The sequence below is a fragment of the Chlorocebus sabaeus genome, chromosome 6, assembly GCF_047675955.1.
Source record: "Chlorocebus sabaeus isolate Y175 chromosome 6, mChlSab1.0.hap1, whole genome shotgun sequence".
NCBI classification, from domain to species: domain Eukaryota; kingdom Metazoa; phylum Chordata; class Mammalia; order Primates; family Cercopithecidae; genus Chlorocebus; species Chlorocebus sabaeus.
Window position 1 is genome coordinate 1,854,063 of NC_132909.1, and position 24,763 is coordinate 1,878,825.

A 24,763-nucleotide genomic window follows, 5' to 3' on the forward strand; every position below is an offset into this window, starting at 1 on the left:
GAGACCAGCCTGGGCAACACAGTGAGACCCCATCTTTTAAAAAAATACAAAAATTAGCTGGGTGTGATGCTGTGCACTTGTAGTCCCAGCTACTCGAGAAGCTGAGGTGGGAGGATCACTTGAGCGAGCCGTTATCCTGCCACTGCACTCCATCCTGGGCAACAAAGCAAGACCTTGTCTCTAAAAGCAAGAAAACAAACACCAAACCACAGATCTAGGAAGATCAGAGAACACAAAGCATTATCACAAGTCGCCTTTTGACATTATCACCAGCACTATTCAGTCCTTTTAATTTCTTTCAATCCTTTTTGTTTCAGATTAAATAATTTCTATCTATATTCAACTTCATTAACTATTCTGCCACTTCAAATTTCCTGTTAAACCTATCCAGTGGATTTTTACTTTCAGACATTGTATTTCTCAGTTTTAGAATTCCCATTTTCAAATTGATTTACTTATTTGCTGAAATTCCCGTCTGCTTATCCATTAATACCATGTTTTCCTTTATATCGTTCAGAATAATTATAATAGGGACTTTATTATTCTTGTTTGCGAATTCCAATGTCTATCTAAGGATTGGTATTGCTTTTTTCTCTTGAATATGGCTTACATTTTCACATATCTAATAATTCTTATTGTATGAGTAACATACTGTAGAGACTGTTATCTCTACAGACAAAAAGTCTGTCTGAATTTTGTTTTGAGTAGGCAGTTCACTGTGTTGAACTCAATCTCCAACTCTTGTCTCACTGAGGCAGGTAATGCTAAAGCCTTTGTTGGGATGCTTGGAGTTTGTCAAATACTTGTATAGAGGAGGGACTGTCCAGAAATTTTGGGTCTTAAGGGCTAGTGAAGGCTAAAAGAATAGTGAGAAATACTGCATTAAAAACTGGAGGAAAGAAGGTCCTTGTTATGTAATGGCAGAAAGTTTAGCAGCCTGTTATTTGCAGTTAATGCAGGAAGAAGAACTGGGTGACCTAGCTAAGATTTTCAAGCAATGTGTTGAACGTCCTGTTGCTGTTGTTTTCTTGCTGCTTACAGAAACATGCAAAAGAAGAGATATAAATTGAGGGAATAACTTAACAAAGAGAACATTAGGATTTTGAAAATTATTAACCTCTGTAGATGGCAAACAATGCTAAAAGCAAGAAAGGGCTTCCAAGCAAAAATGAAATCCAAGTTACTGCTAGGAAAACTGGTCTAGATAAACAACTAAGGGCATGTCTGTAAAATCCAGAACCTCAGAAAGACCGAAGCTGGTATCTCAGAGTATATTTACTCCATGCCATGCCATGGAGTGTTTTTAATTAAAATAAAACCTTAGTGCAGTTTCAATGCTGGGGATCAATTATTAATTACAGTGGAAATATCAGAAATCAGAACACTCTTAGAGTTGAGGTTTGTTACAACCTTTTTACTTTCTTCTCATAGTTAACGATTGCCCCGTAATCCAGCCTCTACAAATGCCACAGTTCTACAGAAATCGGATACCCTTTTCAAACGTAATCACTCATGAAAACTCTCCACACCTAAAGGAGGAGATAGAGGGATATTTTTCAGTGCTGCTTTCATGTCAAAGGAATATGGAAAGGCTATTGGGCCCTGACAGGGGAACTTGCAGATGAGTGAAGGGCATGGACATAAATGATCCAATCCAGCATTATGAACTTCTGAATTTTTTCAGTCCATATATATTATGCAAAGTAATTTCTAATCCTCAAAATACACTTCCAACCATGTTCCCTAGATTTTTGATGTTATAACAATAATGAAGGAAATTAAATATTTCTGGGTGAGATTAATCTCCTTCCTAACTTCCTGTATTTCTTTTTTTTTTTTTTTTTTTTTTGAGACGGAGTCTCGCTCTGTCGCCCAGGCTGGAGTGCAGTGGCCGGATCTCAGCTCACTGCAAGCTCCGCCTCCCGGGTTTACGCCATTCTCCTGCCTCAGCCTCCCGAGTAGCTGGGACTACAGGCGCCCGCCACCTCGCCCGGCTAGTTTTTTGTACTTTTTAGTAGAGACGGGGTTTCACCGTGTTAGCCAGGATGGTCTCGATCTCCTGACCTCGTGATCTGCCCGACTCGGCCTCCCAAAGTGCTGGGATTACAGGCTTGAGCCACCGCACCCGGCAACTTCCTGTATTTCAAACTACAGGTCATATTAAGCTCTGATTTTGGTTACCAGCCAAGCAATAATGGTGACCATGTGAGAAAAGGGACAATCAAGTTTTCAGCCACAGGCTGGGTATGGTGTCTCACACCTATAATCCCAGCACTTCAGAAGGCCGAGGCAGGCAGATCACTTGCGCCCAGGAGTTCAAGACCAGCCTGGGCATCATGGCACAACCATCTATCCACAAAAAATTTAAAAATTCTGGGTGTGGTGGGACACGCCTATAGTCCCAGCTACTCCAAGAGGCTGAGGTGTGAGGAACGCTGGAGCCCAGGAGATCAAGGCAGCAGCAAGCCATGATTACGTCACTGCCCTCCAGCTTGGGGGATAGTAAGACCCTGAGAAAGAAAAATAAAGAAAAGAGAGAAAAGAAGAGAGAGAGGGAAGGGAGGGAGGAAAGGAAGGAGGGAGAGAAAGAAGTTTCCAGTCACAAGGGAAGCATGGAAAGTAGAATCAGTGGGGAGGTTGCTTAAGGGTTGAGAGGGAGAGTCAAGAGAGGGTCAATGTTTTCTAAGATCCTTGAATCCTTCTTGTTAGTCTCATCCCAATAATCCAAATTCCAATATTTTCCTCATTGTTTAACAGAAGTGACAAGGTTGTGAATTCAGTAAGCATCATCATTGAGCAAATAACTGCATCTACTGCTGCCTTTGATTTTTAGCAAATGCAGCCTCATGCTTAGAAGGAGTATGAGATTCTTGCCAACACAGACATACAGGTAATGATTCAATTCCTTAAGGCCAGAATTTCAAGTAGCCTTGAAATTGTAATTACCCAATTTCATTATAAATAGGTATCATATATACTTTTGGGAGTAGTATTCCTCAATACCTTTGTTTTTCGTAGGAGCTATCCAGCCCCTAGTGCACAATGGGCTTAGAATTTTGCTGTGTCATGAATATCCTTTCACAGCACAAAATAGGATTAGGAATTTACCTGTGCTTTGATCTGTCTCACTCGACATCCATCTTGAACACTCTGCTTCTCTACAGCCTAGTAATCATTCTGTAGTATAAATTTCTATATTGGCTAGCTCTCTTTGCTTGAGAACCAAAGAACTTGACTCTAACTTAAAATTAGAAATATTAGAATACCAGGTAGTTCACAGATTCAAAGAACTGAACTCAAATCCAGGATGTGAGAAAGCAGGAATCATCCCAATGGATCTCAGTGACAGGTGGAGGAATCCTTAGGTTGCTGCCAAAGGATGACTTAATTCAAACGAATTCCAGCCTAGGAGTCATATCCCACATACTTCACGGCAGGTACAAAAATGTCCCACCAATCAAAATGGATATTGACTAAAACAGAACATCCATTTTGGCCATACTGGTTCATAAAGCTGAATATTGGCCCTGTTCCTGTCCCTGTGTCTTTCAATCAAAATACAGAGAATGAATCTGGTTGGCTTCATTGGAACATACGTCACTGACAGTTCACCAGAACAATACAGAAGGAAGAAAGGGAAAGGGCCCACAAAATGCTAGGAAAAGTCTGTGTGTTAAAGATAAAACCAGATTTCAACATATCTACCGAGGCTGTGCATGTGTATGTATGTTCATACACACATATATATTCAGTATTAATTTTGACTCTGACTAGATCATTTTACATGTAAGGTTCTGTAAACCACATATTTCATTAAATATGTTGTAGATGCCATTCCACAGAAGTATATGTAGAGCTTAACTGCTTTCTACTAACTGCACAACACAGTACTGAATAACTACAGTTTAATCAATCCACTTGGCAGGGCACTGAATTCCTATTTGTCATAATTAAGACAGTTCTACAAGAGAACATTTATATCTACCTATCTATTCCAATGGGATAAACTTCCTAGATCTGGAATTACTGTTTGAGAAAACTTCACATTTATAATGTTGGTAGGTCATACTATCCAAGGAGATAGGGGACGAAGTGACACTGCTAATAATGATCAAGGACCTGTTTTCCCACACTAATACTATCCTGGATATTATCCACATTTTATATCGTAATCTACCTAGGAGCCAGGAAAATGTGGTTTCATTCATATTCTTCTGATTAATGAGGTTAAGCATTTCACGAATTTTCTTTATTCATTTGGATTCTTCAGGGTGATTTGCTTATCAGTGTGTATGGCCAGTTGTTCCCCACTGCTCTGTATATGTAATAGCATTCTGTTATTTTCTCTAAGTTGCACACATTTTCCTTCAATTGTCTTATTACAAGTTTTTGGTGCCTTTCACCATGCTGAAGTTTTAGATCGTTGCATAGCCCAACTTGTTCTCTATTTCTTTATGGCTTCTAGGACTCCATGTCCTACTTGATAAAAGGTTCCTTTTTTTCTACATTTGCCTCTAACGTGTTATTTTATGATTAGATATGTCAAATACGATATGCATATTTCTCTGTAAGGTGTAAATGTGCTTCTTTTTTCTTGGAGAGGGTGGATAAAATTGTCAAAACATCATTTCCCCGATATTGAAATAATACTGCTATTATATACCAAAATCTCATATGCAAAGAAATCTATTTCAAAAATTTTGGGGAAGGCTGAGGCAGGAGAATCACTTGAGGCAAGGAGCCCAAGACCAGCCTGGGCAACAAAGCGAGACACAGTCTCTACAAAAAAATATATATATATTTTAAGGTTACAGTGAGCTAGGATCTTAGCACTGCACTCCACTCCAGCCTGGATGATAGAGTGAGGCCTCCATCTCTTAAAAAAAAAGAAAAATTATTGGCTGGGCATGGTGGCTCACACCTGTAATCTCAGCACTTTGAGAGGCTGAGGAGGGTGGATCACGAGGTCAGGAGTTCAAGACCAGCCTGGCCAAGGTGGTGAAACCCCATCTCTACTAAAAATACAAAAATTAGCTGGGCGTGGTGGCGGATGCCTGTAATCCCAGCTACTCAGGAGGCTGAGGCAGAGAATTGCTTGAACCTGGGAGGCGGAGGTTGCAGTGAGCTGAGATTGTGCCACTGCACTCCAGCCTGGGCAACACCAGTGAGACTCCATCTCAAAAAAAAAAAAAAAAAATTCTTGCTATTCTTGCCTAATTATGCTTCCCTGTAACTGTCAAAGCAAATACATCTTACTGGGACTGATTTATAATTTACAAACACTTGAACAATATTATTTCTTCTGGAAAAATATCATTTCTCCTTTTATTGACATCTTTATTTTTCAATATAGTTTAATAATTTCCTTTCACCTCTATTGATAAATGAGTTCCTTTATCATTTGTTTTGTTTTTGGTGTGAGAGTTGTATTGCCCTCATAAAATTAGAATCTTTTATACCGTTTTCTCTACTCTAGAGCAGACGTTGGCAAACTTTCTGTTAAAGGATAGGAAATATTTGAAGTGTTGCGAGCCATATAGTCTTTCACAGTTGTCTAAAGCAGCCATCGTCAATAGCTAAACAAGTAAGCATGGCTGTGGTTTGATAAAACTCTGTTTACAAAAACAGGCAGCAGACAGGATTGGGCCCATGAGCTTTAGTTTGATAACCTCTGCTCCATAGCAGGGATCACACACATTTTCTGTGTAGGATCAGACAGTAGATATTTGTGCTGTGCAGGCCACATGGTCTCCCGTCACAACTGCTCAACTCTGTTGCTGTAGCCTGGAAGCAGCACAGTCAAGGTATAAATCAGCGTGTGGCTGAAGCCAACAAAACTTTATTTACAGACGCCAAAACTTAAATTTCATATAATTTTCATGTTGAAAATATTCTTTTCACTTTTTTCAACCCTTTAAAATTTTTTAAAATTCTAGATCATGGACCATACAAAAACAGTCAGTGAGACTGTGGCCATGAGTCATAGTTTGCTGACCCCTACTCTGGATCAGTTTACCTCACAATGAATGGTTCCTTAAAAGTTTTAATACAGGCCGGGCACAGTGGCTCAAGCCTGTAATCCCAGCACTTTGGGAGGCCGAGACGGGTGGATCACAAGGTCAGGAGATCGAGACCATCCTGGCTAACACGGTGAAACCCCGTCTCTACTAAAAAAAATACAAAAAACTAGCCGGGCGCCGTGGCGGGCGCCTGTAGTCCCAGCTACTCGGGAGGCTGAGGCAGGAGAATGGCGTAAACCCGGGAGGCGGAGCTTGCAGTGAGCTGAGATCCGGCCACTGCACTCCAGCCTGGGCGACAGAGCGAGACTCCGCCTCAAAAAAAAAAAAAAAAAAAAAGTTTTAATACAGTTAATTGATAAATGTGATTTTTAAACAGGTCAAATCTTGTAAAGTTTTCTAATTCTTGAGTAACATGTCAGCTGTTTTAACTTCATGCATATAAATCGTGCATTTTTCTGATTTTTTAAACTCGTTTGTCACAGGTGGCCTATTCATTCATGGTCCCTAGACTTTCTAAAACAAATCAAGTCAAATGTAAAGTTTAATTTTCTCACCAACAAGGTCACATCACCTTACATTCACACAGGGTCAGATGGAAAGCCACAAAACTAACTCGGCATTATAGAATCAAGTTTTAAACCAACAAAGGCAAAACCTCACCCACTACTGGAGAACGCTGTTCCTGCTCTAAAATGTGCTTTTTCCTACCCTCATCCTACTGCATCGTTTTTTATCAGAGCTGACTACTGTAACTTTTCAACGTTCAAATACAAAGTTTTTAAAAGAGCTAAGTTTACTGAGCACTTAATATGGACCAGACATTGTGCTGAGCACATCTCACGCATTAACCAATTAAAGAAACTATAAGTTTTACAAGAGGAGTGAATAAGTTACATTTACACTTATGTGAAGAACAAACTAATAAGGGACAAAAAGAAAACAAAAGGGCAGGGAGATGGGGTTTTAAACTGCTGGAGTACTCAAACAGAAATGACGTCTTGAGGCTATGGTGATGGGAGGGAGGATGGATTCCAGAGAAATTTGGGAAACAGATCCACGGGATTTGATGTGGAAGGTAAAGAGGGGCATGTTGACGACTCTCCAGTATGAATTCGCTGATGATGAGCTAAGTGTGCAGTTTGCCTGAAGACTTTTCTGCTTTTCTTATAGTTGTAAGATCTCTCTCCAGTATGAACCCTCTTATGTTGATTAAGGTGTCCAATTTGGATGAAGGTTTTCCTACATTCCTTACATTCATATGGTTTCTTTCCAGAATGAATTCTCTGATGTACACTAAGGGATTGACGATGACTAAAGGCTTTGCCACACGCACTACATTCATAAGGTTTTTCTCCAGTATGACTTCTGCGATGACAAATAAGGGAGGATTTTGTCTTGAATGCTTTTCCACACTCAATACATTCATAAGGTCTTTGGCCAGTGTGTAGTCTTTGATGTTGAGTACAGGATGAGTTATCACCAAAGGCTTTCCCACATTCTATACATTTATAGGGTTTCTCACCAGTGTGAACTCTCTGATGTTGAATGAGGTGTGTGGTCTGGCTGAAGGCTTTACCGCATTCCTTGCACTCATATGGTTTCTCTCCTGTATGGGTTTTCTGATGCTGTGCAAGGTGAGCCTTCTGGGTGAACGCTTTACTACAAACCTTACATTCATAGGGCTTCTCTCCAGTATGGATTCTCTGATGAGTGGCAAGCTGAGAACTGATACTGAAGGATTTTCCACACTCCCCACATTCAAAAGGCTTTTCCCCAGTATGAATCCTTAAATGACTGGCAAGGTGTATATTCTGCCTAAAAGCTTTTCCGCACTCTTTACACTTAAAAGGCTTTTCTCCAGAATGTACTCTTTGATGTTGAGTGAGTGATGCATGATGGCTGAAGGCTTTTCTGCAAACATCACATTCATATGGTTTTTCTCCAGTATGAATCCTTTGATGTACAGTAAGGGAGGAACCATACCTGAAGGATTTGTGACATACATCACATTTGTAAGGTTTCTCTCCAGTATGAATTCTCCTGTGTTGATTAAGCCCTATGTGGTCACTGAAGGCTTTCCCACAATCGATGCAATCAAAGGGTTTCTCCCCAGTGTGATAGTATCTCCAGTGACGGATAAGGGATGTGTTCTGGATGAAAGCTTTCCCACACTCAATGCACTCATAGGGCTTCTTGCCAGTGTGACATCTCTGGTGTCGGGCAAAGGACGAGCCATCACTAAAGGCCTTCCCACACTCGTTACATTTATAAGGTTTCTCTCCAGTATGAATTCTCTGATGAACAGTAAGAGATGAGCTCTGGGTAAAAGTTTTCTTACATTCATTACACTTGAAAAGCTTTTTTCCTGCATAGATGCCTGTCTGTTTTATTACCACTGAACTTTTTTGAAAATTTTTAATTGAATCACGATTATGAACTTTCTCTTCTGAATCATCCAAATGAAACCATCTTCCAGATTTGTTATATGTACGTTCTCTTTCCCTAGAGAGGGTTTTGTTATGAGTAATTGGCTCTTCCCTGAATTGTGTCTCTCGACCTACTGCAAGCTTCCTTCCAAACACACAGTCAGAATCCCAATTTTCTCTGAAACTGGAACACTCAAGTTTAGTGTTTGAGGTTCTGTCTGTTTCTCCTTCAGCATATGAATCTTGCTTTGGAAATAATTCCTGGGTCTCACGTACAGATCGCTGGCCTGAAAGATACCAAGAAAACACACATTTCCTTTTTCATGTGCTAGGAAAAAGGAATCTGCCAAAGGGAAAACTAGTGAATTAATTCACTGATTGGTGAATTCATCAACATACATTTTACACCTCTAAAAACTATTACATTTAGGGCCAGGCACAGTGGCTTACACCAGTAATCCCCGTGCTTTGGGAGGCTGAGGCGGATCACTTGAGGCAGATCACTTGAGGCCAGGAGTTCAAGACCAGCCTCCACAACATAGCAAGACCCTGTCTCTAAAAAACTTCTTAAAAAATTAGCCAGGCATGGTAGTATGTGCTTGTAGTCCCAGCTACTCAGGAGGTAAAGGCAGGAGGATTGCTTGAGCGTAGGAGGTTGACGTGGCAGTAAACTATGATCAGGCCACTGCACTCCAGCCCGGGCAACAGAGCCAGTCTCTGACTCAAAAAACAATAATAATAATTTTCACATTTTCCTGGTTACTTCCACAAGCCTGAAAACATCCTCAGTTCTCTGGCCATTCCACAATGAAGCCTTGCATTTTCTCTTTTTTTGGCAATAAATATTTTTCCAGCTTTATTGAGGCACAGTTGACAAATAAAAATTGTATATATTTAAGGTATAAAATGTTTTGATATGCTCATACATGGTGAAATGTTTACCACAATCAAGCTAATTAACATATCACCTCACATAATATACTGTCACTGAATTGTACACTTTAAAATGGTTAAATTTTATGTGTCCTTTTCTATAATAAAAATATGTAAATAAAACAAACATGTAAAAAATATGTAAAATAAAACAAACGTAAAAAATATGTAAAATAAAACAGACCACACAGCAAAATACAGAAGAGAAAGGTAAGGAAAGAAGGGAAAAATGAGAAGGAAAGAAAGAAAAGGAAGGAAGGGGATACAGGAGAGAGAAATAATAAGTTACAGAAGGTCAAACAGATGTATTATATTATTGAAATGGGACATCTATTCATTTTTTAAAATCTAGGAGTGAAACAAATGAAAAAATCAACAAAGTACGTGCTTCTATAAATGAAGATAACTCCCAAGTTAAGCTACTATATAGTAAGAAATACCATATGCAAACTTCTAGACCACAGAAAATTGGGGGAAAATTTTATCAAACTTAAAAAAAAAAGCATTCATATCAATGTTGCATAAATACAGGAAAATATACAGCCAATAGAAATGTGAGTAATGAGTATAAACACACTATGAATAGAATACAAACTCTAAATAGATTTAAGTGCACATATTCTCAACATCATAAGTAGTTGGGGAAATGCAAATTAAATAAAACATTTTTCATCTAGCAGCTTGGCAAAATTTTTTTTAAACTGCAAAATAGCCATATTGGCGATGATGTCTAGAAACAGTATTCTCATATATTCTTTACCAATGGTACAGCAAAATATCTATGACACTTTAAAAATATGTATGCTTTGACCATGCAAATTCATTTCCAAGCATATATCTTCAAGAAATATTCTGACATGTAAGCAAGAAGATATATACAAACTGGACCACTGTTGATTATAGGTAAAAACTGGAGAAGACCTCCTAAATGTTTAAATATCCTCAACAGTAAATAATTTAAATAAATTATGTATATTCGTATGTTATAATACTAAATAGTCATTAAAAATGAAATAGAACTATATGTGTTAAGTTGTTAGGCACACAAATAGGATAAATCACATTAGAAATACACTGGACTATATAAAAATTGAAAAATTTTACATGCCATAATTTTATTTTTATTTTTTAATTTTTATTTATTTATTTATTTTTTGAGACGGAGTCTTGCTCTTTCGCTGGGACTGGAGTGCAGTGGCCGAATCTCAGCTCACTGCAAGCTCCGCCTCCCGGGTTTACGCCATTCTCCTGCCTCAGCCTCCTGTGTAGCTGGGACTACAGGCGCCCGCCACCTCGCCCGGCTAGTTTTTTGTATTTTTTAGTAGAGACGGGGTTTCACCGTGTTAGCCAGGATGGTCTCGATCTCCTGACCTCGTGATCCGCCCGTCTCAGCCTCCCAAACTGCTGGGATTACAGGCTTGAGCCACCACGCCTGGCCAGACATGCCATAATTTTAAAAGACCTAATTAAAATAAAAACTTTTATTGCCATAGGTGAAAAATAGTTTGAGACAATATATCACAGAATTAGTATGCTTATATACATAGCAATCACTGAGACTGTTAAGAAAATATTTAACACACGAGAACTGGGTACGAATGACAGACATTTTACAAAAAGATAAGAGAAAAACCAAATTTACAAAAAAATGTTCAATTTCTTTCATAAAAATAATTTTAGTGTATAATCTTTCAACAAATAATGAGCACAAGTTTTCATGTAAATAACCAATGCTTTCAAGATGCAATTAAACTCATCCATCTAATTGTTGCTAGTCACCAAAAACAAAACTCTCAGAGCCCAGCAGGTGCTCATATCCAGGAATACAGCAATCCCCAAAATGTGTGGTTTTCACTTAACTTGAAAAATCTATTCTATCTTTAACACTAAGAAATGTAAAGCAACCTAACTGAGCAATGGCATATACAATGTGGAATCCACATGAAAAACATGTGAACGCATAACAATATACACTATAATTTCTACTGTGTGAAAAATGTGTTTATCCTAACTTAAATGGGTCTAAGGTATATGTTGTGATAAGGTCATGGTTTTCTATTCTTTTGCCAAACTAAACAATTACATATTCTACAAACCATTATTTCTATGGAAGTTTCCTTTCTTTCCCTTGTGTATCAAGAGGAAAAGATCCTTTACTTCCGCCTTCTTGCAATTCAACTTCTGCCCACCTGTCCTACTAAAACATAGAAGCCACTGGGAACAACATCTCCTTTGTCTCTGTAATGCCCTATTTGAAATTCTGCAAATTCGACTTCATGCAAGCTATCCATAAACATGTCTTATCCTTTCCATTATAGTAATTCACTGACGGTTTACATTTATGTGTAATTCTCTGTTTCCAATCGCCTGCCAATACTCAGCAGAGTGGCTCAGTCACATAACTTTCAATTGGTGGTTCTCACAGGAATGGATGCATGATGAAAATAATAGGCTATTTAACCATAGAAGAGAAAACCTTTGGAAGTCAGCTCAAAAATGCATCAGGGTCCGGAAAAGGAAGTGAGTGGATGATACACGTCCCAGTTCCTCATTTAAGGAAGTGAGTGGATGATACATGTCCCAGTGGTCAAGAAAAAAAGGAGCTGCAGGGAAATGGGAGTTACTGGAGAGAAGGGGGCAAAGGAGGAGGAAAGAATTATTTGGAAATCCTGGAGTTCAATTTTCTTTCCAGACCTGGAGAGCCTGGTAAAGTTTCCTGCTGTATATCAGTGAGGATGCAGCCTGTTTAATAAAAGCCCTGCTCTCTCTTACAGTGACTTTTCCACACTAAGCTCTCCTGCACTCACCTGATAACAGGCTTCCTGTCAGTTCTTGCTTCACCATCCAGGGCTCCTTTTCTTGCTGTAGTAAAGAGACTAAATCTGGCTTAGCCACACAATGTCCTGCAAAAGTGAAAAGAGAGGAGGTTTGGCCAATACTTTTGGCATCCTAAAATTGAGAACCACTCCTTGTTGATAGAAAAGTGTTACTGCTGAAAGAAGCAGAAAAGCAGGTGAGTAGGATCTGAAAGACACAGAAGGTAACGCTTTAAGCATAACAAAGACCATCTTTCACCTCTACAAATGCCAAATTCTTGTCTTAGAAATCCACAACAAAAATTCAGGCCAGCACGTCACAAGACACTCCCTCCCTCCTCCATAATTCAAAACTGGTTTGAAAATGGAGGTACCCGATGATAGATTCAGATATGGGAGAAGGACATCCTTACCTGCTGATCCCAGGTCACTATGGTTCTCCCATATCCCATTCTTACAGAAATTCTTCTGAGCTGGGTGTAGCTGCTGGGGGAAGTCAACAGCCAGGTTTTTGATAGTCACCAAGCCCTGCAATGGTAAAAGCACGTTTTTAAAATCAAACCATGTTCATGAACCCACCTGGTCCCAGTGGGATGGACTGTGTCTACACACTGCAAAAAAGGCACTCCATACCAAGAACTGCAACTTAAGTTCTGGTACACCAGGTCACACAATGATAGGGCTCAGCTATAGCATATGTGTTTGGGGAAAAACACAGAAAAATAGGAGAAACTTTCTGCTATGGAGAATTTGTCACACTTACACACAGTATGAACCTTTTAACACAGACTGAAGGCTTTCCCATATTCACACAAATTATTCAACAAGGCCACAGAGTTTTTCTCTTGTATGAAATCTTTGATGAAAAGGAGGGGTCGATATTCTGCTCAAAGCTTTCTTACATTCATCGCAAGTCAAACATTTCTGACCTTGACAGATTTGTTTGTAATTCATTACAACTCAGTTTCACCCTCCACTGTTCTTATGTGTATCGAGATTAGGCACTCTCCGTTCTGAGGGGATAATCTGTCTATAAGAAGTATTGTATTCAAATGAAAACTTCTCCTATAGTTATTGTAGTCATGGTCTCTTCCCTCAAGAAGAGTTTCCTCATGAAGGATACTTCCTCTTGCCTGAAATGTGTCTTCTGACTTACCGGCTGTGTGTCAAACAGAGCATCATAATCCCAGTGTTCCCCTAACAGAGAGTACTCCAGAGTATAGCTTGTGAGTCTCTCTGTTATCACTGCCTGGGATAGCTTTCCTTCACAGAAGTCCTTCTTGAGAGGTAACTCCTTGATCTTCCGCACAGTCTTCAAGTCTGAAAGATATAAAGAAGGCAAATTATCTTTTATCGTGTTAGTATGAAGAAAAATTCCAAAATGTAACCATTAAATTAAAAGCCACAAAAAAGCATATGATAGTCACTTATTTTTATGGAAGAAAATGAAAAGCAAAGCTTTCTTATATTTTGAAAGCTTTCTTATATTACTAGCAATATTCAACCAACCCTACATTCCTAAATTTGTGTAGCCATAGTCCTAAAGGACACAATAAGACCTTTCCCACCTAAAAGTTGAACAAGAGTTCACATTATGTTTTTAGCAGAAGACTGGAAAAAGCAATTAAAAATCAAGAGATAAGGGAGCTCACAAAAAAAAAAGTATGATAAAATGTCTAATATAAAGAGAAAGTAGAGGCTATAGAAGAAAACTTGCTATATGATCCTTATTTCAGCTTTAAGTCAACTCTTTTTCACTCTCCATTTCACCTAGCAAAAATTTCATCTATCTCTATATACATCCTTTTTTTTATTATAGTGCTAACTAATAAAAGTCCAGATCCTGGCCTTAAAAATGTAAGTCTTCAGGCCAGGCGCGGTGGCTCAAGCCTGTAATCCCAGCACTTTGGGAGGCCGAGATGGGTGGATCACAAGGTCAGGAGATCAAGACCATCCTGGCGAACACGGTGAAACCCCATCTCTACTAAAAAATACAAAAAACTAGCCGGGCGAGGTGACGGGCGCCTGTAGTCCCAGCTACTCGGGAGGCTGAGGCAGGAGAATGGCGTGAACCCAGGAGGCGGAGCTTGCAGTGAGCTGAGATCCGGCCACTGCACTCCAGCCTGCGCAACAGAGCAAGACTCTGTCTCAAAAAAAAAAAAAAAGAAAAAAAAAATGTAAGTCTTCATAATTAACTAGTCTCAACAAGAGATGAAGGATCTGCAGGAAGAAAAAACAGTTTTATGTCATTAAACTAGCTCGAAGTACGTGATTTCATATGATGTTAAATTGGAAACTTCACACAAACATTCTTGTTCTCTGATGCCATATGATGACCCATGTGAGTCACTTTAATTTATAACTGTCAGTAACTTGTCCTGGTGTCAATGCAAGCGTTTCCTTTAAATGTGAATTGAACAAAGAAACCTTGTAAGATTCTCAGTTCTTTAGAAACTATTACCATTTCCTATTAGGATAAAACCTCTGAAAGAAATCTATAATTCTAATTCCTTGTCTTACTTGATAATTTGCTGTTCTAGAAATAAAAGATGTAGTTGAAATTTTTGTATTCCCAAATAGTATAAATAACAGACACTGCAAGAGGCTTAGAAAGAGTCTGTTGAAGATGCTGCATGTCTGAGGCAGCTGAACTGTGACCAGCAGTAGCCTCACCCTACCTGGTTCTCCCACACTCACCTGGGCACCAGGCTCTTGTCATTTTTCTCTTCACTGTCCAAGGCTCTTTTCCTTGTTCCAATGAGGAGATCACATCGGGCTTAGAAACACAAAGTCCTAGACACATAAAAAACAACCTGGTCACATACTGTGTGGCTGTCCAGACTGAGATGCAGTCCCCTTGGCTTGACGCGAGAGGGCAGTGCAGGTCTTGGTGATAAAGGCATGAAAGGCTTCTTAGGTCAAGGAAGTGGGTAGGGTGAGGGGTGGAAAAAGGAGTGGGAGCCCTTACCCAGCGATGCCAGGTTCCTGTAGTTCTCCAACATCACCTTCCTGTATAAATTCCTCTGATTGGGGTTCAGCCACTCCCACTCCTCTTGGGAGAAATCTACGGCCACATCCCCAAATGTCACCAAGCCCTGAAATGATATAACCATGTTCTTGCTCAACCAGTGCTCATGCCCCGACATGACTGGGGGGCTGTTATAGAAAGAAATGTGTCCCCCGACAAAACTACTACATTAAAGTCCTATTCCCCAGCACTTTTGAATGTGACTGTATTTAGAGACAGGGCCTTCAAAGAGGTAATTAGGGTTAAATGAGGTCATATGGGTGGGGCCCTAACCCAATCTGACTGGTGTCCTTATTAAAAGAAGAAGAGATACCACGGTGTGCAGGCACAGGGAAAAGGCCACGTGAGGACACAGGGAGAAGACGGCCATCTGCAAGCCAAGGAGAGAGGCTTCAGGAGAAACCAAACCTGCAGGCACCTTGATCTTGGACTTCCAGCCTCCAGAACCTTGAGAAAAGAAATTCCTGTTGTTTAAGACACCCACTCTGTGGTATTTGTTCTGGCAGCCCTAACAAACTAATATAGGGGTCTAAAGATTCCTTGTCTTCATTTTGAGTAAGAGACTATAAACTCAGTACTCTGGAGATCTAGTTAGGTATTATACAGCTAGCCTCATTCTGTCTTAAACTCTAGGGAAAAGAGAAAAATATGGAGACAGCCCCTGCCTTTGGAGAACTTGCAGTTTTGTGGAGTGAAAGGAGGCAGCCGCAAGAAAAACCCCTGACATCAATTCAAAACTATAAATAACGAAGACTAACTTGTTCTATGCACAATAGGTACTACAGCACTGTCCAACATGGGGACATTTGAGTGGCCTGAAGCAGCGTAAGAATGGGACAATAAACTTGAGATGAACCTCAAAGCATCAATATTATTCATGACTAAACTGGGTTCTAAGAATTTCTGTTTTTACTGTTAGTGTTCAGTAGAGGTTCATTTAAAAAAATCTAGCAATATTCTTTTTCTAAAATGAATATGTAATAAGAATGAAAAACACTATAGTGTTTTAAATTAATGAAATGCTTTTAAGAACCAAGGTGCCGTGTTGGAGAAGCTAGGCATTACGAGGAGCTATCAGGAGCACGTTTGCTAACAGCTCGGCATGAGCAGGATTTTCCTGACCGACGGGCAAGATGGGCTGCTCAGCTCCTGCTGGCAGATTTTTATGCAGCGTAGTTTTACAGTTTCAGCCTACAACTCTGATACGTTCCAATGTATTTTAAACATTTATTCAGTTGCAACTCTAATCCCAGGAACCTGTGGCTAACAGAAGGCAGATTTAAATGACTAGCAGCTGTGAGATTTTCCAAGTCTAAACTTAAATGAACATGAAAAACAGTTGGACTACCCCGAAAGCTGAATTATGAAACCTCACTTGGTTACCTAATGCCTCTGTGCCTCAGTTCCCCAGCTAAAAAATGGAAAAGGCAACAATACCAACCTTATAGATTACGTTTTGGATTAAATGAGGCAATACATACACAGCACTTAGAACGTGCAAGGCACAATGGAAGCATGCAGTGAACATGAGTTATGATGATGCTGACTGTCATAACTCTCATTCATAGGGATGCTCCCTCTGCTTGTCACCCTTGACCTATATGTTTTCAGGCAGTCCTCGCCCAGTCCCCATTTGTGTGTTCTAGATAGAAAAGGCCCCATACTATGAACTGACCACTGTACGTCTGCATGAAGCCTGGTGAACCTGATAATGTAAACTTCAAGTTCCCTTACTGAGCCTTGAGCTGCCTTCAAAGTATCCAAGCCAACCCTGTCTTGGAAAACACACCTAGATGATGCCCTGGACCCCAATAAAAGCTCCAGCCCACAGGTCCCTCCCTCCCTCTTGGTCCCCACCCTTTGGCTGGGCATGTGTGTCTTGAATGTCTCTGGGCCCTTCCAGTAAGCCCTGCAAGGTGTGCTGGTCATCGTTCTCTGGAATCTGCGAGTAATAAATCTTTTTGCCATTCTGCTCTGAGTGCCCCTCACCATGCTGCATCTGACTACACAAAACCTAATTTAAATACCTCACTTAACAAACCACAACACCAACCAAAAGCTGAACCTTTTAAAGATTCACATTATTCTACTAGAAACAAAAGTCCCTTTGAGGTTTGAATTTCTGCTGAATAATATATAATCACATGTTCTTTAACCTGCTACCAAACTTTAAGGACATTTTTAACTGAATTGTGTAAAGATAGGTCAAAAAGGTTTTGTAAGTGATATCCCGATTTGAGTAAAGATCAACTGCAGAGGTAGTGGAATCAGTCAACTGCAGAGCTACACTCTCGATGGTAAACTCATGATGGAGAAATCTCCTAAGCTGGGGACTGAAAGGCCCCCTGCAGTGTAAACCACGAGGTAATACTTGCAGGAAACAGCCAAGAACTGCTTAATGTCCTTGAGCAAAAGACACACTAATATGGCTACCTGAGCAAGCTAGTCTAAAACAAATGCTGGTCAGCTCTCAGCAATAATTTTGCAAGTTGAAGCATCTTGGCATAAAAGAAGAGGAACTTATTTGCTTGCCAAGAAGAATCAACCCTAGTTTCCCAGGTTGATCCTGTTTATGCATTAGTGATCTGCTTTTGTATCAGTGGTTTGTTGAATGCCTTCAATTTAATCATGTAGGGGGACCCAACTTTAGAAACATACATACATCCTCCTAAGACATTTTCTGGTTTTTTTTGGACAGCTCTTTATGTTCAGAATCAATGACTTTTGTTTTAAAAATGTCTTTTACTGTAAATAACAGCAATAACAATAGCTGAAAGCACTTACAACACTTCAGACACTATTCTATATACTTATATATTAGCTTATTTAATCCTCACAATGATCCTAATAGTCAGTACTATTACTATTCCCATTTTACAGATGAGGAAATACTGAGCTGTAACATGCCCAGGATCACAGTCAGTCAACTGTAGAGCTGGGTTTTGAACCCAGGAGTCTGACTCCACAGTCTATGCTCTTAACCTCCACTTCAAGTGTCAGCAAAGTGTTTCTGTAAAGAGCCAGAAAGTAAATATTTTAGGCTTTGTGGGCCACATGGCCTCGGCCACAACTCTTCGATTTTGCCACTGTAGCACAAAAGCAATCACAGATAATATATAAACAAACAAGTATGTTGTGCTACAATGAAATTTTTTTTATGGACACCAAAATGTGACTTTCATTTAATTTTCACGTATTCTTCTTTTGATTTTTTTCAACCACTGAAAAATGTAAAACTCATTTGTAGCTTGTGGGCCACACAAAAGGAGGTGGTGGTGGGCTGGATTTGGCCCATAGGCTATAACTTGCCCAGTTCTGTCCTATATTACACACTTTTTTTTTAAAGTACGCCATCTAAGTGTCTTGCCTGTAAATTTCTAAAACCGTCATGATGACATGAGGATGCTGCCAGCTAACACTAGTAAGTCCTTACTGTGTGCCATGTACCTCGTTTCAGGCACTATACACAACTTAATCCTTACAAGAACTGCTTGAGGCAGGTCTAATTATTTTCCTCATTTTATAGATGAAGAAAATGTGGTCATTTGAGTTGCCTGAAGGTTACACAGTGATTAGATGATAGAGCTAGCATGTGAATCTAGTCCATGACCTTTGACCACTTTGCCATTCTACTTCTATTAAAACTTTCCACTCTGATAATAGCAGTAATACTTAGTATCCATTCACCCTGACAGTGAAACAAGTTCCAGTAGAAAACACGTTTTCAGATAAAAATAAAAAGAACTCTCCCTAACTGATGTCTCCATCAACCTACTTAATTTAGATGGAGACAAAACATTGTCAAATGTGCAGGTCCTGTTCTTATTCCTGTTGCTGCAACATAAATATGCAGACTTCAAAACGGGTTTCACATTTTTACACTATACCACAGAGAAAACATTATACAGGCACAGAATCTACTCCTGATATAGGCATCTGATGTAAGTTAACTCATCTTAATACACATATGAACTGAGTATGGTGGCACATGCCTGTAGGTCCAGCTACTCAGAAGGCTGAGGCAGGAGAATTCCTTGACCCCAGGAGTTTGAGGCTGTAGCACACTACAATTGTGCTGAAAATAGCCAATATACTCCAGTTGGGACAAAACAGTGAGACTCCCATCCCTTAAAAAAATTATATATACATATACATATATAAATGTATATATACATATACATATATATGTAATATATATAATATATGTATGTATATTATATGTATGTAATATATATTATATATGTATAATATATGTATATGTGTGTATGCATGTTTATATATAATATATATGTAAACACTACATATATTCTATTATATATACATATATTACATAATATATACATATATACATATAATATATAAACACACACACACAGACACACACGAAGATAGAGACATTAAAAGAATACAAACCAACAAAAAATAAAAGCAACTTTACACTTACAGAAAAATATTTCTGTTGAAATTTCATAGAAAAGAATGAACAGGAAGTACTTTATAGAAAAAATACACTAAAAAGATTTGTTTCAATTCAATTCAGTTAACTTTTGAAACATATGAATAAACATTTATTTGGTAATAACTATTTTTCCTGATGAAGTGTACATTTTTTCAAAGCATGCATTTTTCAAAGCATGAATTATAGCTTTTGAGGCACCACTGCTGTTCTATCCAAAATAATAATTTTAGAAGTATTCTGATTTCACATAAGCTTAGGAAACCTTAATCCATGAGGAAAGAAAAACTTCTAGGAATGTGTTCACACAAAATAATCAGGGGCTGGGCATAGTGGCTCACACCTACGATTCCAGCTCCTTGGCAGGCCAAGATGGGAGGATTGCTTGAGGCCCAGAGTTTGAGGCTGCAATTAGCTATGACTGTGCCACTGTACTCCAGCCTGGGTGACAGAGTGAGACCCTGTCTCTAAAAGCAAAAAACAAAACAGAAAAACAAAATCAGGGAAGAAGCACATTTTCAGGTATAAAAATGACTATTCTAACACTACACTAAATATCAAAACACTGGCCACAAGAGAACTTTAAGACTATATTCAAACATTCATCCACCAAATATTTTCTGTATCAAACATTGTGGCAAAACTGCCCCAGATCCTTGCCTATGAAGCGTGACACAAGGTGACATGTTTGAACAGACCCTTCTGGCTGCTCATAGGGAAGGGGCTGTGGGGAGCATGAGCAGAAGCAGGAGGTCACAGAAGCACAGTCAAGAAGCCAACAGTAAGAGATAGGAGGACTTGGACCTGCTGGTGGTGACAGATGTGATGAAAACTGCCAGATTTTGCACATAATTTGCAAATAGAACTGACAGGATTTGCAACAGGACCAAATATGGAAGGAGAAGGAAAGAAATGAGACAATCATGACAAGGCTTTTGGACTGAGTAACTGAGAGGATGAAACGGCCACTGACTAGGACTCAAGCTGTGGGAGGAGCTGGTTTATGGGAGACTCTCAGGACTTCGGGTCTGGACAGGCTGGCTTGAGTTACCTATTAGACACCCAGGCAGAGGAGTGGAGCAGGATACACAGGCCCGCAGCTCAGAGGAGAGGTTTGGGCTCACAATGTGAATTTGGGAGGAAGCACCATGTGAGTAGGTTTTACAGACAAGGAACAGGCTAATATCCCCAGGAGACAGCACACAGACAACAAAGAAAGGGCCAAGAGCAGAGTGCTGAGGCACACTCTGTTCCAGGTCAGGGAGGTGAGTCAGAACTGTGGCAAAAACTGAGAAGTCAGGAAGATGAAAGTCAGATGAGTGTGGGATCCTAGTAGCCAAGGGAAAAAGGGAGCCTATTAAAGGACAGGGATGAACTATTTGAGGGATTGGCAGCCACCTGTTTTTGTAAATAAAGTTTTATTGGAACACAGCCCATCCATTCATTCTTTGGCTACTTTAGCTCTATAAGAGCAGAAAGGAGTAGGCACAGCAGAGACTTTGAAAGCCTAACATATTTTCTGCTGTGCCCTCATCCAGCACAAGTTTGCCAACCTCTGAGCTATTTCAAATCCCAATGATGGTCAAAAAAGACTAAGAATTGAGCACTGCATCTGGTAATGTGAAGATCACAGTAACCTGCTTAAGAGCAGTTTGGGCAGGTCAACCGGAAGCTGATTCATCTGCACATATATTTTTTGAGGCCCCAGTAGAAGTGAAATGGTTCATCTATTAATGAGCTAGCTATGATATTTATGGGACACAGCCAACAGAAACAAACACCTATTTATTGGCATTTTTTAAAGCCACAAAGTCAAGTGGGAAAAAGAAAGCCTTTCATATTGCACCTCCTCTCCCTAAAATGTTGTCTTTACTGTGCCTCCCAAACATCTTCTCTCCCTTCAAGGTAAGGCTCAAAAATCACCTCCTTGGTAAATACGCCTACCCTTCCGCTACAAGAGGCTGGAAGCCAGGAGCGCCTTGTAGTCCTCGCTCATAATACTTGGCCCAAGGATGATCACATTCTAGAATCTTGCTTGTTTCCTTGACATTGGGTCAACAGGCTGTGAGCTCCAGAGCAGGGAATGAGGCTTAGCTATTGGTTTGTCCAGTGGCTGGCACAAAGTGGTCACCGAACAAACCACGTATAGCAGAAGGGTCTGCCGTGTTCCTCAAGGAGCACACTTCCTTCATCAGAGTGCCTCTGAGAAAAGCGGTACAAGGGAGAGACTGACTCATTTCATCAATCAAGAACGAAGGCTGACTGGAATGAAGAAGAAGCAGGCATGGAGGCCCTGGGCAGCTTAAACTTTTCCCTGTAGCCCATCACTTCACTAGAATGTTGAGAAATAGAAACCCAAACAGGTCTCTTAAACTGAAAACTTTCAAGAAAATAAACAACATTAAGTCCCGAAAAGCAAGACTGCATTTCAGAGACGAGAGATGAAATGCCAACTCACCTGGGGCATGGCTTTAGGTTCAATTCCTGTCCCCGCAGCCTCCAGCTTCTGGTTTCTCTCCTTGGGAAGAGCAGTGTCCCTGGAAGGCAGAGCTGGAAGAGAAGGGAGTAGCTAGAGACCAGGTCTACACAGTACCAAATCACCAGCCTAGAAACGTCCCTTCCTGCATGAGCAGGTGGGATCAGGTCATTACCCTGCCTAGGAACTGCCACAACGTAGAGATAGTTTTGTTTTTTTTTTTCTCCCTGGGAGCACGAAAACAGGAAAAGTGTCTAGTTAGAGTCACCCTGGGAAAGTCAACACCCTTTTACCGCGGCTTGGCGCTCTGAATCAGTTGAGCTTCCAAATCTTCAGATTCCCCCGCTCCACCAGCTTCAAAGACCAGGGGCACAGTTCTCTAGCAACTGGTCCCCGAGAGCCCAACCCCCTCCCAGATCTCATCCCGAGATGAATTCGTCCCTGTGCGCCCGGCCCCAAACACCTGTCACTCTCACCTCTGTGCCCAGGCCCCGTAGTGGCCGCTCCTCGCTGGCCTTTGGTTGCGAGGCCATTCCTTGAGCGCGGCCTTCCCCGGGCAGGGAGGGCCAAGGTGGCTGGAGTCCCTGTCGTCGGGCCTCGGCCCGCCCGGGGCTTTGTGCGGGGGGCGCCTCTACCCCGAAGCGGCGTCGGCTCGCGAGCACCCGCGCTCGCCGCCCCCCGCATGTCACCCGAGGCCGCGCGACGCCCTCCCGGCCGGTCCCTCACAGACCCACACCCATGGCCACACCCGCCCGCCACGCCCAGCGCACAGCCCCGCGCGCGCTCCCCGAAGCCCTGGCATCCACGGGGCCGCGCCGCGGAGCCGCCCCGCCCCCGGCCGCGCCCCGCCCCTCCCCACCCCTCCCTACCCCTACCCGCCGCCCCGCCCCTCCCCGCAGCCAAGCGCAGCCCGGCCCGATCCGCTCCCAGTGCGCAGCCAGCGCCGCCGGAAGTAGGCGGGACCTCCGCGCAACGCCCGCTGGGAAGCGTAGTCCCAAGGAGGGACAGAAGCGTTGGTCCTCGGAGCTCATGTTGCAAGATACGGTTTGGCCCCGGGCCTACTTAACGCCCGTCGGTCCTGCCCTCTGCGGGTCGCTCCCACTTGTCCCTGGACCGCAGCGCCGCATAAGTGGTTGGTCGCCAACGCCGGGCCTCGGTGTGACCGGAAGCAGAGGCCGCCCTGACTACACACCCACGCCCCAAAGGCTTTTGGGAGTCGCGTAGGCGCAGCGGCAGGCCGGGTGAGGAGGGGCTTGTGGAGAAAAAGGGTGCTTGGCTGTGACAGGTGTGGGTCCTGGGTGTCAACTCCTTGCAGGAGCGTCACTGCCGACGGGGAAGGGAAAGGCAATCCTGGGTGCCTCTGGAGTCCAGAGGATGACTCTGATGGGGCATGTGTGTGGGCTAGAAGAGATGTAGAGAGCTTGTGGGATTGGTTTTGGTGCGCCCTCACCACCTCCCGTTCTCTCTGGCTACACGGGCCTCCCATCCTCCAAAATACCATTTTCCATTTTGTAACCTATGTATTTGCACGTCCTGGGTCGGAATAGTCTAACCCCAAATTTTCGTCAGGGCTGGCTCCTTTATGCCATTCACTTGTCATCGCCTCAGAGCGGGCTGCCTAACATTTCAAAAATACCAGCCCTGGCGACCTCTTGAAGTTCCCTTCTTGTGTGAATCACGATCTGAAGTTAGCTGACGGATTTATTCTTGTACATGTTTGGGACCGGTCTCTCCCCCAGGGGCCTTGTCAGAGCTGGAGAGCTTCATCCTGGGAGCCAAGGGCCTTGTTGGCTCACAGGCAGTGTTGCTGTTACCAGTCATCACAGGTGCACTGACCCCTGCATGCCCAGTCACACTGGACGCCTGGTCTCCTTACTGTTGAATTGATTTCCGTCAGGTTTCCTGGCCTCAGTGATAGAATTAAGATGACTTCTATCTCTGAATCCAAGGGTGACTGAAAGCCACAAGCAGCAGAAAGGACAAGCCCAGCATTTCTCTTCAAACCACTTCAGTCTCATGGAAAAGGCTTAGTTTCAGAGTCAGGTGGACCTAGCCATGTAATAGCTGTGGCAGACACTGCTAGTGGTCTCTCCAGTGTCTATTTTGCACTCCTTCTGCAGCAGAACACTGATGCTCTTCAAATGACCATCTGCCTGGCTTATAATGCTCACCTCCCCAGTCTCCTTGTAAGGAGTAGTGGCTCTGTAACCAGTGAAATTTAAGTACAGATTTGCTGGGGGTTTGGTGGGTTTGTGGAGAGAGACACAGCTGGCATGTAACTCTGGCCTGTTGTCATCTCACACAACCTTCTTCCTGCTTGGGTATGACACAGGATGTCAACAGGTAGAACAGCTGTAGAGACCTGGCAAAGGGATTGTGACTAACTCAACATTCCACTGGAGGCTATATGATCAAACAGCAAATTGTTTGTCATGAATGCAGAATGTGGGCAAACTTGCTTCTGTGCCTGCCACCAGAAGGTTTGCTGAAGGCAATCACTTCCTGGCGCCATGCTCCTTGAGGTTATCTAATGGGACATCTAGAGCCTATTGTTTGAAGAATGCAGTCTTGCAAGCCTGCTGTAAATCAAGCTACCGACCGACAACCA

General features: G+C 41.7%; 1 protein-coding gene across 4 annotated transcripts; it reads right to left on the bottom strand.

The window, feature by feature from the left end:
• Positions 1 to 1,833: 1,833 nt before the first annotated feature.
• On the bottom strand, positions 1,834 to 22,957 carry ZFP28 (ZFP28 zinc finger protein). Of its 4 annotated transcripts, XM_073015870.1 has the most exons (9): positions 22,138 to 22,231; positions 20,021 to 20,146; positions 15,537 to 15,670; positions 15,164 to 15,290; positions 14,893 to 14,988; positions 13,352 to 13,515; positions 12,609 to 12,723; positions 12,187 to 12,282; positions 1,834 to 8,733 (listed from the first exon to the last, which is right to left on the bottom strand). In XM_073015870.1, exons 3-9 carry the CDS (start codon positions 15,591 to 15,593, stop codon positions 7,025 to 7,027), a joined length of 2,364 nt encoding a protein of 787 aa, XP_072871971.1. In that variant the 5' UTR covers positions 15,594 to 15,670; positions 20,021 to 20,146; positions 22,138 to 22,231; the 3' UTR covers positions 1,834 to 7,024. The 4 variants fall into 4 exon arrangements, with proteins under 4 accessions (XP_072871971.1, XP_072871973.1, XP_037862328.1 ...); XM_073015872.1 differs by lacking the exon at positions 15,537 to 15,670 and having other exon boundaries at positions 20,023 to 20,146; XM_038006400.2 differs by lacking the exon at positions 20,021 to 20,146 and having other exon boundaries at positions 22,138 to 22,229.
• Positions 22,958 to 24,763: the final 1,806 nt, after the last annotated feature.